Source organism: Balaenoptera musculus, chromosome 19 (genome assembly GCF_009873245.2).
Source record: "Balaenoptera musculus isolate JJ_BM4_2016_0621 chromosome 19, mBalMus1.pri.v3, whole genome shotgun sequence".
NCBI lineage: Eukaryota > Metazoa > Chordata > Mammalia > Artiodactyla > Balaenopteridae > Balaenoptera > Balaenoptera musculus.
Window position 1 is genome coordinate 53,241,898 of NC_045803.1, and position 15,628 is coordinate 53,257,525.

Consider the following 15,628-nt stretch of genomic DNA (forward strand, 5'->3'; position numbering starts at 1 on the left):
TGGCACCCAGGGTGGGCACCTTCAACCAAACGGAGAAGCTAAGTCTGCTCAGACTTAAATACTAGCCAGATACAATTTTATCAATGCTAAACATTTAACCTTTTGGAAAAGAGCTCTTTAAAAACAATAAAGTTGGAAGATTTTCATAGAGTTAACACAGCTGGGATTTCCCCAAACTCTGTCTGCCCTAGCTGTGCTTTCAACGTTTAGGCTCCAGAACTGCCACACTGCAAAAAGAGAAGTCTAACGGCACCATTTTGCCCTAATTCCAAGAGAGTCTAAGAGAACAGAGAAAATATGATTAGAATCAATGATTTTATTGAGGGAGATAAGTTACTCAAATGTCAACGGGCCGTAGGCAAAGGGAACAAACACGTTAGAAGTCTCAGGTGCGCTGGAAGAGGAGAGAGAGTTCTAACAGCTCTGCCCAACCAACATTCCGGATCCAGGGTTTCCATACTTCTCCAAGGCTCGATTTCTCATGGGTCACTTTCCATTCAAAGGATTCTGGAGACCAAATGCAACGGGATTCCTTCAGCTACCACCCAAGAGTCTTTGGGTCTTCTCTTAGCCAAGGCATCCAGTGAAAATATGATCTATTTTTCAGATTCCTCTGGAGGATTAAAAAGTCTCTTTCGCATTGCGTTGCCACGCTCCCTGCTCTTGTTCCTCTTTTCCATGTACTGGAAAATAAAAGGAAGCGGGGGGAGAAAAGAGACAATAGATTATGTCACCATTTACATACGTTAGATATTTAGATATATTTGCAAAATAAAAATAACGTTTTTACTGACAAAACTTCTACACGGCTCTTATTTCACTGAATCTGAGATTGGAAACAGTGACCTTAGAGGCCATCTAGTAAAATTTCATTCAATACAGTACAGCAGCTAACTCCTAATAGGTGCAGAAATATTTGCCGAGTTAATTTCCTCCCAAAACGTGAATTCAATAAATATTTAGGACGGATGAGTCCTGTCCCTGTTCTCCAGAAGCTCACAATCTAGCGTGTCATCTAACCTCTACTTGAACACTTCTAATCAGGAGGCTCCCCACCCCGAGAGGCAGCCCGTTTAACTGTTGGACACTTCTACTTGTTCCAGAGCTTCTCGTGCTGAACCAATAAGTGTTTCCCTGTAAATTCTCCTACTTCCCTCTATTTCTCCTTGCCTGCTACAATCTTCCAAATATCTGATTACAGGTAACCCACTATCTCTTTTACAGGCTGAACGCTGCTGGTTTCTACAACTGTTCCACAGAACATAGCTTCTGCCTTCTAAGGGCTTATCTGCAAAGTGCCTTTTATACAACACTTTAATACGAATAACCCCTTATAAAAAAATACCACACCAGAATTAAATACTCTAGTGCTCTAAACAAAGTCCAGCAGATATGGACTACAGTGGGCCTACTAGTTCTTACGACCTAGACACATCATATTTCTATAAATATTGCCAAAAGAGTAACTGGCTCTTAGTAACCATATTATCCTAATGGTTCATATGGAAACTTATAGTCAGCTGAACTTCCTAGGATTTTTTCATCATGAATAGTCATCAAACCCAATTCTCCCCAAATCCTATGTTTCTGTAATCGGTTGGATCTAAATGTAGTTTTCACCTTGGAGGATTTTAGCCTAGTATTCTGATCTGGCCAGCAGGTTATAACTAACAGGAAACCCAGAGCCTGGCACTGAGAAAAAGTACTTGTTTAAAGCAGAGAAACTTGAATATAAGTGGTTTCATGCGTGTATATTTACATGTTTATAATATATATACAAATAAAGACATATTTTAAAGGTGCACGAGGGGTTCTCAGGCAGAGTGGAAAAAAAGGAAAAGCAAATTCAAGTTGAAAAAACTGAGTATATGTGAATAATTGGACATCAAAATCTTTCAGCTGTCAGAGCTATGGAAAGAAGCCACAGAAACGAAAGACAAGTGACAGAGCACTAACCAGGGACTCTGGCTGCCTCCCCTGAGTCCTGAGATTAACACCTTTGAGTTACTTCATCTTCTGGGCCAGTAAGCTCAAATGTAAGGAGTTGGGCTAGATAATCTTTAAGAAGTTTTCTAGGTCTAAAGTTTTGACTGAAGAGTTCTAACATATCTTCTGGAATAGTAGCAGTTTTCAAACGTTTTTTTTCCTCATCAAAGGGCCATTTCAAATAACAGATGAAACACCAGGTCCCTTTAACCAAAACATTCCTTTTATCCGTCATACATTAATTTTCTTCATAAGACTGTCGGGGGGAGAGGGGAAGGGCGTTTCATTACTTTAAAAGGTTAAAAAAAAAAAACGTTGTAGAACATGGAGGGATACCTGCTCTGAGAAAAATATTTGATATCCCTCTTTAATCATATGAAGCCTCCAACAATCAGGTTCAAAGGAGGGTCTTATGGGTAAGTCTTCAGAAGACAATACTCTGTAGCAGGCCAATAAAATAAGTCATAAAGCAAATTAAAACAGAGTCTATATTAAAATATATGTTACGGTATCTCCAAAGGGAGTCAACATGGCCCCTGAATAAAAGAAGAAAAAAAAAGGATAACTATGGTGTTATTCATAAAATGCCACCAAACAACGCAGATAGCATGGAAGGTCAATTAGCCAAAAACCAAACCAAACCAAACAAGTAAGAGAGACAAAAGAGGATGCTGCAGAAGTAGTATTAGCGATTATTTCAATAAAAAGAACAAAAGCAGCAACACAGCAGCAAAGAGAGGATCAGAAAGAACTGGCCGGACCTTTTTTCTAGTTAAAAGCTTCAAAGAATGAAGTACTTAAATGACACATGAAGGAAATGGTAGGAGGAGAGCACTAGAAGCAGTAAATGGGAAACTGGGAAGCATTAAAAGCAGAGAGGAAATAAATGAGCACAGGTTCGGAGAACTGAAGGATGAAAGAACAGACAGAAAAACATCTATAAATCAGGTAATGAAGCAATATAAAAACTACATAGAGGACTTAGAAAGTAGTCAAGGAGAAAACCTGAAATTTATATGAAAACAAACTCAGATAAAATAAGAAAAATATCTACACATTCTTCTACCAAATAGGAAAAAAAAAATTTCATATGAGGATCTAATCACCAAACCAATGGCAAAATCACTGAACTGTAAGGACAAAAAAAAATCTAAACTTAGGAAAAAAGCTACCTTATACAACTGAAAGCATGTAAGAAACAAACAGCTATACCAAATAAAACAGTATGGGTTTTATTTTTCCATAATCTTATTGAAACAGGAACACAGCCCTAGGTTTAGTTTCCATATAAACTACCATTTACATATGAAAAAACTCTTTTCAAAAATCAGTTTAAAACAGTTATACCCATTTGTTCACACAAAGAAAATTATTAGAACGCCAGGAAGTTTTTCAAATAGGAAAGATGCTGTAAAGGGATTCCAGGAAGGCGGAGGTGGTGGGGGGGGGGAGAGCCCCAAAGTGGAAAACACAAAAAATGATTCATAGATGCTGAATGGCTTCAAATATCGTATCTAATACCTTTCAATATGAGGCTTATAGGGGAAAAACAGTTCAAAAGTACAGAAAACGCAAATTGGAGGGCAGGTTTTTAGTAGTTATATATTTTTAAAGGTTCTGGACCTAAAATATCTGATGAACAAAACAGAAATGGAATTAAATTTCTTTTCAAAGATTTAAAATGCACTCTGTTCAGTTTGCAGTACCTGCAAAAAGACAATAAACTTTGTCTATTTGCCCAAGTCCAAGTCATAGCCTAAAATTGTATTCAGGAAACAAGTCTTTCCAAACAAGTCAAACTAGATCCCTATGGGTTGTACATACTATAATTATAAAGAAATTCAAAATTTTAAAGCTGGAAAGAGCCTAAGTCTAGCCACCTCATGTTATACAAGGAAATTGAGGCCCAAGGAGTTTTAGTTACCTGCTATAGCTAAACACTGACTGACAAGTCTTTTCTGCTGAACAGATTCAATGTCCTAAACCTTAAAAATTCATCCAAAGGAGTTACAGTGACTATTATAAGATAGCTGTTTTCATTTATGTACATGCAAAAAAATATCAGCAATGTCCCAAAACTGTCCCCAGAAGACACTTTCATTTCTCCTCTTGGTTTTAGGGGAAGACATACATATAAAGTCAATTTTCGGTGTTATACAAAAATTTGCAAAAAACTTAATAATGGCAGTAATATATAATATTGTTCCAAGATGTTCTTTTCTATAGTTCAACCATTTCCATCCTTTAACATTTTCCTTACCTCATTCTTCAAGCATTTTCTCATCTCCCGATCAAGATCATTGCAATGACCAAAAAATTTCAGAATGCTGTGCTAAAAGGAAGAAAAGGCGTAAAATATTTCATCCCATATGCTAAGGTCTCTGGCACACAGAATTGAAACACTTATTCCTACAGAAATGGGTTTAATGGGTCACTTTGTCAATAAGCAAACAGTTAATAGTTAAGCAAATAGTTAAGTCCAAGTATAAAATATACAAATAAACAGGCTTATCCTGGCATTCCTACAAAAGAGGAATAAATGCTCTATAGGTAGAAATGAAAAATAAAAAGACTTTTCTTTGATAAAAGAGAAGACTATTAACCTGCCAAAACCTCACAATGACCGAGTGAAAAGCATTTTATTACCTAATACCCTTTCTTTAAGGGCATGTTATCCATCCTCTATTATAGAGTGATGTCAAAGGGCAGTGTAGCCATATTGACACGACCAGTAACTTCCTTCACGAGCAAACACTCCTGTCCCATAGAAGAGTTACTTATGGAAAGCTTGGTGCCAAAGCCATTTTCTCATTTGCCTCCATTCAAAATGTCATCAAAATAAATTAGAAACACATAACACTATTATTAGATGGCCTGTAGGGGCCCCATAAACAAGCCACTAATTCACAATATCAGAAAATCAATGTCTGAATTCAAAGTCTGTTTTGTTTGAAAAGCAAAAATAAAAATCTTCTAGTGGTTTCAAGTCCTGTGACTATTATCATGGCAAAAAGTATATATGCTCCAAAGCAGATAAAGACTGATATCAAGAACCTGAATTTTAGTAGGGCCATAATTAGTGTGTTTGCATGTCACGATTTTTATGCGTAGGTCGGACAGCATGGTGATCTCCTATAATGACATGCCATAAATGCTTAACTTGTAACAATAAGCACATCTTTTCCTTTTCTTTCTAATTAAGGCTTTCATGGAAACCAGACAACACATAATTAGTAATAGTCATGCTACTTCTTTTTTCCCTGTTTCTTCACCACTTTAAATGTACTTTTCTGGTCCACATTGAATAAATGGTCAGAGTTTTTCTGGCAAGCATTTAAGATCTCCTACTGATCACCTAATTACCTTTTCAGGATAAATATTTCCTGTGTATAAACTACCTCCTTGACAACAAACAGGGACAATGCTTTTTCACACACCTTCTGGCCAAACAGAAATACCAGAAAGGGTTAAACTTTTAGAATGTAAGGCAGTATTTCATAGTTTAGTTTATATTTATTCATATCATCCCATACACATACATCTTATTTTAAAAATTCAAGACAAAAACTAATTTACATTTTCACTTCCACCTCAACATTAGCCCAAATGAGAATTATACTCTTGTGACATTATGTGAAAAACAAACCCAAAATGCCCCAGTGGAGTTGGTAAAAGAAATGCCCATGGACTGCACTTCTCTTGTATACACGTGCATAAGCCTCCAATGCCTGGTGTCTGTTTCTAGAGAACAAACTGGTAGAGCAACTGATTGAATAAGTGAATCAATCAGTCAGTGTCTGGAAGACAGTGTCCCAGGCACTAGGGACACAACAGTGAGCAAGGTGGACCTGGGCCCTACTCTCATAGCTCAGAGTCAGAGGAAAGAGACAAATCATGAAGTGATCGCTATAAAGCAGCGGTTCTCAAAGTGTAGTCCCCAGGGCTACCCAAGACCTTTCCAGGGGAAGGTAAAATCTATCTTCCTAATAATTGAAGATCTTATTTGCTTTGCTCACTTTCATTCTCTCACAAGGGTACAGTGGATTTTTCCAGAGGCTACATGAAGTGTAATATCACCACAGATTGAGTGCAGAGACAGATATGAGAACCAGCTGTATTCTATTAAACCAAACATTAAAGAGAACTGCAAAAATGCAAAAGCAATGTCACTCTTTCCACCGTTTTTTGGGGGTTTTTTTGGGTTTTTTTTGTTTTTTTATTTATTTTTGGCTGTGTTGGGTCTTTGTTTCTGTGAGGGGGCTTTCTCTAGCTGCGGCAAGCGGGGGCCACTCTTCATCGCGGTGCGCGGGCCTCTCACTATCGCGGCCTCTCTTGTTGCAGAGCACAGGCTCCAGACGCGCAGGCTCAGTAGTTGTGGCTCACGGGCCTAGTTGCTCTGCGGCATGTGGGATCTTCCCAGACCAGGGCTCGAACCCGTGTCCCCTGCATTAGCAGGCAGATTCTCAACCACTGCGCCACCACGGAAGCCCTCCACCGTTTTTTTGTTTTGGAAAATAAGGTCTTATTTATGAAAAATAACTATTAACATGTAATGGGTTTATTATTACAGTTTTTAAATAAATTAGTATTTTTCAATTTCTCAGTTTTAATTTCTAATTCACTAAATATTGGTAGATATAGTCCACATAAACAAAAGTTCTTTGGGGTCGTCAATAACTTTTAAGAGTGTGAAGGAGTCCTGAGACCAAAAAGTGTAAGAGTAACTGCCATAACGTAGGAAATCTATTATGTACAGTATTACTGGAGTACAGAGAATCCGGGCCAGGAAAGAAAAGGAAGAGGAAATGACAAATTAACCAGAATAAAGCCTGGAGGATGATAAAACCTGATCAAGCAAATGAGAAGTTGAGACAGTGAGGAAGGCTCTAAGTTAAGCATAGGAAAAAAGCAAGTAAAAAGGCTTAGAAGACAAAAACATGCTCCAGTACAACTGCAGACAAGAACACGCAGGAAGGATGAGGGGCGTGGGGCGGGGGGCATGTCGTCAAGCCCAAGAGTAAGTAGGGGCCAGTACATTAAGGCCTCGAAACACAAAGAAATTTTAGAGTTTATTCTACAGGCAAAGGGAGCCATTAAGGGGAACAGTGATTAAACTTACGTCTGAGAGAGCACTCCAGATGCAGCATGGAAAGTGAATTGGGACAGAAAAGAGGACAAAACAGTCATGGGACCAGGTGGCCCCAGTAAGATAATGTTGGAATCAACTGGTGTTAAGAACAGACATATAAATCAGTGGAACAGACTAGAGAGCCCAGAAGTAGACCCATTCACATATGGTCAGCTGATTTTTGACAAAGGCACCAAGGTAATTTAGTGGGGAAAGGACAGTCTCTTCAACAAATGGTGCTGGAATAACTGGGTATCCGCAGGGAGAGAAATAAACCTTGACTTAAACCTCACACCATACACAAAAATTAACTTGAGTCACAGACCTAAATTTTAAAAGCTAAAACTATAAAACTTCTAGAAGAAAAAATAGGAGAAAATCGTTGTGACCAGGAAATATACAAAGATCCTTAGAACACAAAAAACATAAACAATAAAAGAAAAAACTGGTAAATTAGACTTCATCAAACTTACAAACGCCTCTTTGTAACACATCTTTAAGAAAATAAAAAAGGATGCCACAGACTGGGAGAAAATATTCATAATACACTTATGAGACATAGGACTTGTATGCCAAATGATAAAAAGAATTCTTACAACTCAATAACAAGACAAAACAACCCAATTTTAAAATATGGGCGAAAGACGTTATATGAATGGCCAATAAGTACATGAAAAGATGCTTAAAGTCATCAGCCCCCAGGGAAACACAATTTAAAACCAATGGCTAAAGTTAAAAAGACTTACAATATCAATTCTTATTAGTTATCTATTTTATACATATTAGTGAATATATGTCAATCCCACAGTATCAATTCTTAATCTAGATGTATGGCAGAAATAGTTTGCCGAAAAGTATATTGTCATCAACAACATTCTTTGAACCAGTATAAATACCTGACCTCACAGGTCATCGGCATTCCTTACTACCTTACTTTTAGTCTTAAAATTTTACTTGTTTAAATAATACTATTATTGGAATCTGATATATCTACAGTTTATGAATAACATGAAGGAAATAATGCATCATGCAAAGTTAAAGAAAAACACAAATGCTCCTTATAACTGTCTCATACATCAAATACATGAAAAAAACTAAATATTTGACATTGGGAAAAATATCAGATTAATTTAACGCATTCCAAAAATGGGCTTATTTTCTATTTTGGTTTTAACCATGGAATTTTATTTCCATTCCACTAACAACTAAGTAAACCTGTCAAATTAGGCCAGTCATAATTTAAATCTAGTTAACAAATAATTATAAAAAATGTTTCAACTTCCTTTAAACACAGAACTGTAGAAGTCAAGGAACAAGGAACAGGGATTCTAATTACTATATATCATTTCAGAAGCTCCCTAATAAACTACCATGCTTGATTTCTACTTATCATAAAGGGAAGTGGTTTCTAAAAAAAATCACAAGCATCAACTGCTAATCTTTACTAAGCTAAGACCCATAACTAAGACATTATCATTTCCTTCCATTAATGGAGATAACGTTTTACATCGGTGTGCTGTACCTAGGTTTCATTTTTGCTTTATGGTCATTTTTCTGAACTCTTACATTTTTGTGACATTCCTTAAGCAAGTTAATCAAGACGTTGCATTCTTCAGTATGCAAGTGTGGAGATAAGTCAGGATGCATCTTTAGGAGAAGGAGATGGAGCACAGCAGAGCAACCTGTGGATACAAGAGTGTCTTGAATATGTGTGACTGTACTTGTTAATGCGACCTAAAACTATTTTCAGTAAGAACCTGCAGTGACCTTTATCAGAAAAGAATGCTGACCTTAGGCAAATTATTAAACTTGAGCCTCAGCTTCCTTATCCAATGACTTAACAGATTTGGCAAGTTATCAGGAGTGTTTAGAGAACATGCAGGTTCGGAAAAAAGCGGACTCCTCAAAAGACCCAATCCTGGAAATAGGTGCTCAAGCAGAAACAGCTTGCCTATATTAATAAGGCTGACTTCAATTACTTTTCCCACATTCCTGAAATTGATTACAACTCATTTTGTTCAGATGAAATTCTACCAATGAAGAGAACTGGCCTATTAATCCTTTTTAAATGTATAAGGGTTAAAGGGCCATTAGTCAGTCTCACATCAGTGTGAATTAATGTAGACTGCTTTCTTCCTAACTAACATCTGGCTGAGAAAATCTAACTAAACCATGAAGAGAAACAAGAAGCAGATGTGGAAATTTTTTTCTCAAATTTAGCATATATACTCATCAAATGCAATTATTACAATGAAATCAAGAAGCTAAAATCCCTGAAATTAAGTTTAATTGTTTCACTTCACAAAGAAAATTAGCAGCCAAGGTCTAAGATAAAACATCATTTTCAGGTGTTTGCTATATTTATGCAGCACTATTCACCTATTCTTTTCTTAAACCTATTCTTTTTAACTCAGAAAAGATTACTACACATCCACCAGAATAGCTATAATCACAAAATCAGACAATACCAAGCACCGGTTAGGATGTGGAGGAAAGGGACCTTACTCATTGCAACTGGGAATGCTAAATAGTACAGACACTTTGGAAAACAATTTGGCAGTTTCTTAAGAAATTAAACACAAACTTAACATATGACCTGGAAACTGCACTCCTAAGACCACACCCAAGAGAAATGAAAACATATATCCCCACAAAGACTTATATGTGAATGTTCATAGCATTATTCATAATACTCAATAGTGGAATCAATCCAAATGTCTAATAATCAAGTAATGGATAAACAAATCGCTATATCTATACAATGGGGTACTACTACCTAGCAATTAAAAAGAATGAACTTATACATGTGCCAACATGGAGGAACCTCAAAAGCACTAAATTAAATGAAATAAGCCATATTCAAAAGACTGTAATGTATGATTCCATTTATATGCAATGTCTAAAAAAGGCAAATTTGTAGAGACAAAAAGCTGATCAATGCCTAGGCCCAAAGGTGAGAGTGGGTATTAATTTGCAAATGGCACAAAGAAAACTTTGGGGGACGAAAATATTCTAAAATAGGATTGTGGTAATGGCTGCACAACTGTCGAAGCTTACTAAAATCACTGAATTCACTTAGAGTGAGCAAATTCTATGGTATGTAAATTATACCTTAATAAAGCTGTTAAAAAATGTTCCAAGAAATTCAAACTGCCCACCAACCTCCCACTCCCGACAAATAAAATCCTTAAAAATGACTAAACAAATAATTGCAGAGAATTATAATATACCTACTATTTCAGATTTCAAGTTATAAAAATATCAGAAGATCACTGTTCCACTGAGTAACTACTAAACACACACACACACACACACACACACACACCCCACACCTAAAGATCACAAATCAGGCCGCTGTGCCAAGTAAGTATTTGAGTATTTGAAATGGAAACTGGAAATGCAGCCAAGTTCAAGTTCTGTCTGCCTGCCACCGATGACTTGATGACTTGATTAAGTCTTTACAAAGATATAAAAATTTTGCCTCAGAAAAATGAGGTCTCATACAGTCCAGCAATTTAAGTCATCTAATACTATACCAGTATTATATACCTACACTTATGTATATATTAGTTATCCTGCTTCTGCCTTGCTTATTTTTTCTGAAGGGAGAGGTACACTGGTTTAGTCACCTAGAAAATGCCGTTAACATTTTATTTTGTAAATATATTTGACAAAATATTTTTGCATATTTCTATCAACCAGCCCTCAAATGTGTGCTTTTACAGTTCAGAAACAAGCTTCTGATGTACTGACATGACCTCTCTCATTGGTAAGGTAAAACTTAAGAACACACTTGGCTGCTGAGATAAATATACACATGCACCTTGTATATAAGCGTAAATGTATATCATGATACATATTTTTCCTCCCTCCACAAAAGTTTACTTCAAATACGTACGCTACTGTAGACCCAGCCACGGTGCCAATAAAACGTCTTCCTGTCTACATACTTATCCTAGATTGTGTCAAACAAGAAAATGGTTTCATATAGTTTCCTTTTCCTATTCTTCTTGGTGAAAGCTGTGACTTAACCTAAAGCTCTAAACACTTACCTTATCCCTTATCTAACAAATTCCTTGCTTTATCAATCATTCCCCTCTTGCCTCCACCCTATCTTTTTAGTTAGATATTCTCTTCTTCTCCTTTCCTTCTATCTACCAGCTTTGGCTAACTGTTGGTGTACATGCAGATGCACTGCTGTACTCTTGGGTGTAATATACAAAACATAACTCTAAAACAATGGCATTGTTCTTAGAGCACATTTAAATGAGTGCTGACACCTTCCAGTAGTCATCTTTAAAAGCTTATTCTAGCAACACTATTGTAACTCAAAGTAACGTTTTATGTACTGAATAAAAGCTAAATATATATTGCATATGCTTATTTTTAAAATTTCATCAAAGCCATAAGAATATATCCACATTATTAGAGTAGAAAATAATTTCTTGAACACTTAACACATGCAGGCACAAGTCTTATAATCCTCCCAATAACCGGAGGAAGTAGGTACCTTTTTAAGTTCAGTTGAACCATAAGAAATAGCTTTTTTGTAGGTCAAAATACGCATTACTCATATTTTCATAGCAAAACTAAGCCCCGGGTCACACAGTAAGTGACAGAGTTACTACCCAACGTAATCTCCCACCGTGACAGATTTTTCCCGCATTCAAAATAGGAAAGACATGCCTTCCCAGCAGTTTGTGAATGAAATAAATTCAGATAGAAAAAAACTATTTCCCAAAGAACCTCTGGTTAGCTACAACTTCAACAGGGACTAATTCTAGGCCTAGGTTCAAAGAAGTCAATGTAATATTATCCTGTATTATTAGAAATAGAGGATCTGTCTACATCAAGAAAAAGAAAAGTATTGTGTTTGTCCTGATCAGCCATGTCCAGAATACTGACAATTTGAGTACCCCCAGGGGGAATGCTCAGGATGGAGATGGCTCTGACACTAGGTTTAAACAGGAAGCCATTCATGAAATTGGGAATATTTACTAACTTAGGGAAACCCACAACAGAGGAGACAGATAGAAAGAACAGCCTGGTTAAGTATGACAAGTAATGGATTTGAAGGGAGAAGATGTGGGTCTGAAGGCAAAGGCTGTGGACACAGCTATTCACAAGTTATATCACTTTGGCTAACTTAATCTGAGACCTAAGTCTCTTCTTCCATAAAATGGAATTAGCTCTTGACCTATATCATGAGGTTTTGTTTTTGTTTTTTTTTGTTTTTTTAAAATTTTTTAAAGTTTTATTTATTTATTTTTTGGCTGCATTGGGTCTTCGTTGCTGCGCGGGCTTTCTCTAGTGTGCAGGCTTCTCATTGCAGTGGCTTCTCTTGTTGCAGAGCACGGGCTCTAGATGCGTGGGCTTCAGTAGTTATGGCTGGCGGGCTCCAGAGCACAGGCTCAGTAGTTGTGGCGCACGGGCTTAGTTGCTCCGCGGCACGTGGGACCAGGGCTTCCCGGACCAGGGCTCGAACCCATGTCCCCTGCATTGGCAGGCGGATTCCTAACCACTGCACCACCAGGGAAGTCCCTATCATGAGGTTTAAAATAACATACGTGAGAGTATCTGAAATAGTGAAGAGTGAGTGCGACAAAGGTAAAGTATTATTAGTATATCTGAAATGCCCTGTCACCTGATAGGAAAGACTGAACTGAACTGACTCTGAGATGTGTCCAAGAAACCAAAGTGTGGAAGGTACAGAGGCAGTTGTCATCTTCTTGGAGCTGTCCAACAGTGAAACAGGCTGCTGTGTGAACTTCTCATTTATCTGTCCTAACGTGCCCAAGAGACTGGCTAAGTTAATTAAGGATGTTACAGAGTATATCCTTACGTTTCTTCTCAAATCTAAGTTCACAATTAAATTTAAGCCATTTCCAAAAATAAAATTTGCACTCAACGGATAAACGCTTGTTACTACTGATAACACAGAAAACAATCTCAAAAGGCAGCACCAAGGTAATTATGAACATCAGCCGCACTATTGAAGCAAAGGTAAAGGGAACGTTCATTGGTGACAAGACTTTGTGTATGGGTATTTGCAGTGAGAAAGAGAGGGATAAATTCCATTCAAACTGTCAGTACTTAAACACAAAACTTCAGTCCCACTTTTACACTGGCATTTAGAAACCATCAGAACGGTTTACTTGTCATAGCTACAACTCTTCCTTCCCCATGCCAATCCCATCCACTTCCTCAGGTATGCACACATTGATACCACAACAGTCCACTTAAACTCCTAAAAATGTTCATCTGTGACAATTTGATATTTTGATAACTGGCTAATAGGCCCCTGCAAAGCAACTGTAACTTTTACTTGGGGGTAAGCTGGGAGGGTTGAAGCAGTAGGGTGCCCTCACTAAAGATATAGAAACTATAGTCTTATCTTATTCACTGCTTCACCTTATTCTACCGAGACCCTGAGGTAAAATTTTTCAACGCATATTCTATGATAGGCAGAAGATTTCAACCACCAGGTGGCACAATTTTAGAAAATAAAAAAACCGAGAGTAAGAAATACATTAACTAGTGAAGAAAAGGGAGGAAGCATTCTAATAACACACTTCGGCAGATCTATGATCACAAGGGGGAAACCCTATATTTTAATGCCACTTAGGTTTTCTTTAGAAAGATTTTGCTATTGTGTGGCCCCACCAGAAAGAAATTTATACTACAGTTATAATTTCTAATGTCATTTTAAAACAAGGCCAGAAAAGCTCTTGTTCAGAGTCTGAAGAATCTGTTCTCCAGGAAAAATGATAAAATAATACTTAATGATTTCTAAAAGATATTTTTTTAAAGTCTAATTTCAGAAAGCACCGGAATCAGTTAAATGAGTGTTTCTCTACTTCAAACTGCACCACATTCAGCAGAGGTAGCAGACACAGCAGGGGACTACCTACCTACCCTACCCACTTTTACTTATCACAGCTGCAAAGTCACCAAATCTAAACAGATGCTTTTGAGTAAGTGACAAGTGCTCCCAGAGCACAGACCATGCCCCACTGCTACTGAGAGCAACCCACATGATTTCTTAAGGAATGGGCCCAGGTGCAGCTTTCCCTGAACTAATATTTATCAGCACTTACTTGGTGCTGAGCACTCTGTCAGATCACATGAATTTCAGAGGAAAAAAAATTAGTCCATGAACGTCAACGAACACACAGGCTAGTGAGGGAAGGGACATTCTCCTAAATGCACAGAGTAAATGCTCAATAAATGTCTGCTGAACGTTGAATGTAGGATTACCATGGATTTGAGAATTGATTCAGACCTCGACATAGTTTTTTTTAAAAAGGTGGGAAATGAGGGTCACTTTAAATCAACCAAACAAGTGCAGAAGCCTGTGTGGATAGAACAGGAGACACAAGGGGTGTCACAACAGAATTCCTCTGCCAGCGCAAACTTCTTTTATGCATGTAAGTCTTCAAATGAAGGCTTCCAGAACTCGGATTTACTGAAGACTCTTCATAAACCACTTAGTGTGAAACGACAAGCTCAGTAATCTTGAAACCCAATAAACGAGATTTGAATGTCACTTTCCTTGAAAAGCGTACTGAGGGTGATCTTACTGGATTATCGCATCGCAAGACGGATTGGGGGGAACTTTCTCTGAAGCTAAGATGCGCCCTAACAGGCTCTCACCTACCACAAGCAAATCCTAAACGCCTGGATACCCAGTAACAGTAATAATCCCACAACGTACTGAGCGCTCACCGCGTCCGACACAGTGTTCAGAACTTCCCTTCTCACAACCGAGGCGCTGGGTTATACCCATTTCACAGGCGAGGAAGCTGACGCTCGGGGTGAGGAGGAGCTCGCCCCAGGCCACAGGCTCGAGAGCGGCGGCGGGGGCGATTCCCGCAGAGTGAAAAGTCTACACCGAAGCCGGCTCTCAACTACCAGCGCGCGTCCCAGAGAATGCCCGAGGGCGGGGAGCTCAGGACGACTCCAACGCCCCGGCAACACCCAGCGCAGTGGTCCCAACCCCCCAGGCGGGCGCGAAGTCCCGGCAGGATGGCACACTGCGGGGCGCGCGAGTTGGGGACCTGAGGGGGGACAGGTGAGTGTCCCGCGGCCTCCCCTCACACCTCAGCCAGGAAGACAGCGCTCCTCGGAATGGCCCGGACCCCCGAGACTCACCCGACTGGCGGCCACACCCGGAGAGCGGAAGCGGTATTCACCGGCGAAGACGCTGCACCCAAAAGCCGGCGGCCAGGGCGCCGGAGCCGGGACAGCTCCGGATGGCGAAGGTTCCGCGCCCTCCACGCCTGACCCCGCTCGGCCAACCCCCACCGCTCGCCGCCCGATGCGCATGCGCCATCCGGCCTGGACAGGCCCATTTTCTGGCGCTGTAGAGGGAGGGAGAGCGAGTCCGCGAAGGCGCGGCAGAGCCTGAACTTTAAGTCGAACCGACGAGCCAGATTTCGTGGCTGGGATTAAAGCATTCAAACAATATTCTCTGCTAAGAAGAGTGAGGCGGGGGCTCGGCGAGTTTCACTTCCG

At 38.9% G+C, this 15,628-nt stretch overlaps 1 protein-coding gene across 3 annotated transcripts; it reads right to left on the bottom strand.

The window, feature by feature from the left end:
- Nucleotides 1–296: 296 nt before the first annotated feature.
- CMC2 (C-X9-C motif containing 2) lies at nucleotides 297–15,544 on the bottom strand. Of its 3 annotated transcripts, XM_036833372.1 has the most exons (4): nucleotides 15,266–15,419; nucleotides 8,681–8,796; nucleotides 4,247–4,318; nucleotides 297–683 (listed from the first exon to the last, which is right to left on the bottom strand). In XM_036833372.1, exons 2-4 carry the CDS (start codon nucleotides 8,759–8,761, stop codon nucleotides 597–599), a joined length of 240 nt encoding a protein of 79 aa, XP_036689267.1. In that variant the 5' UTR covers nucleotides 8,762–8,796; nucleotides 15,266–15,419; the 3' UTR covers nucleotides 297–596. The 3 variants fall into 3 exon arrangements, with proteins under 3 accessions (XP_036689267.1, XP_036689265.1, XP_036689266.1); XM_036833370.1 differs by lacking the exon at nucleotides 8,681–8,796 and having other exon boundaries at nucleotides 15,266–15,544; XM_036833371.1 differs by lacking the exons at nucleotides 4,247–4,318; nucleotides 8,681–8,796 and having other exon boundaries at nucleotides 15,266–15,544.
- Between the last annotated feature and the right edge of the window lie 84 nt (nucleotides 15,545–15,628).

Excerpts from the sequence above, each read along its gene's own strand:
- CMC2 (XM_036833370.1), bottom strand. The coding sequence starts at position 15,439 with ATGCGCATCGGGCGGCGAGCGGTGGGGGTTGGCCGAGCGGGGTCAGGC. Across the intron at positions 4,319-15,265 it reads CGGGTGTGGCCGCCAGTCGG|CACAGCATTCTGAAATTTTT; the intron begins GTGAGTCTCGGG and ends TCTTCCTTTTAG. Across the intron at positions 684-4,246 it reads GAAAATGCTTGAAGAATGAG|TACATGGAAAAGAGGAACAA; the intron begins GTAAGGAAAATG and ends TTTATTTTCCAG.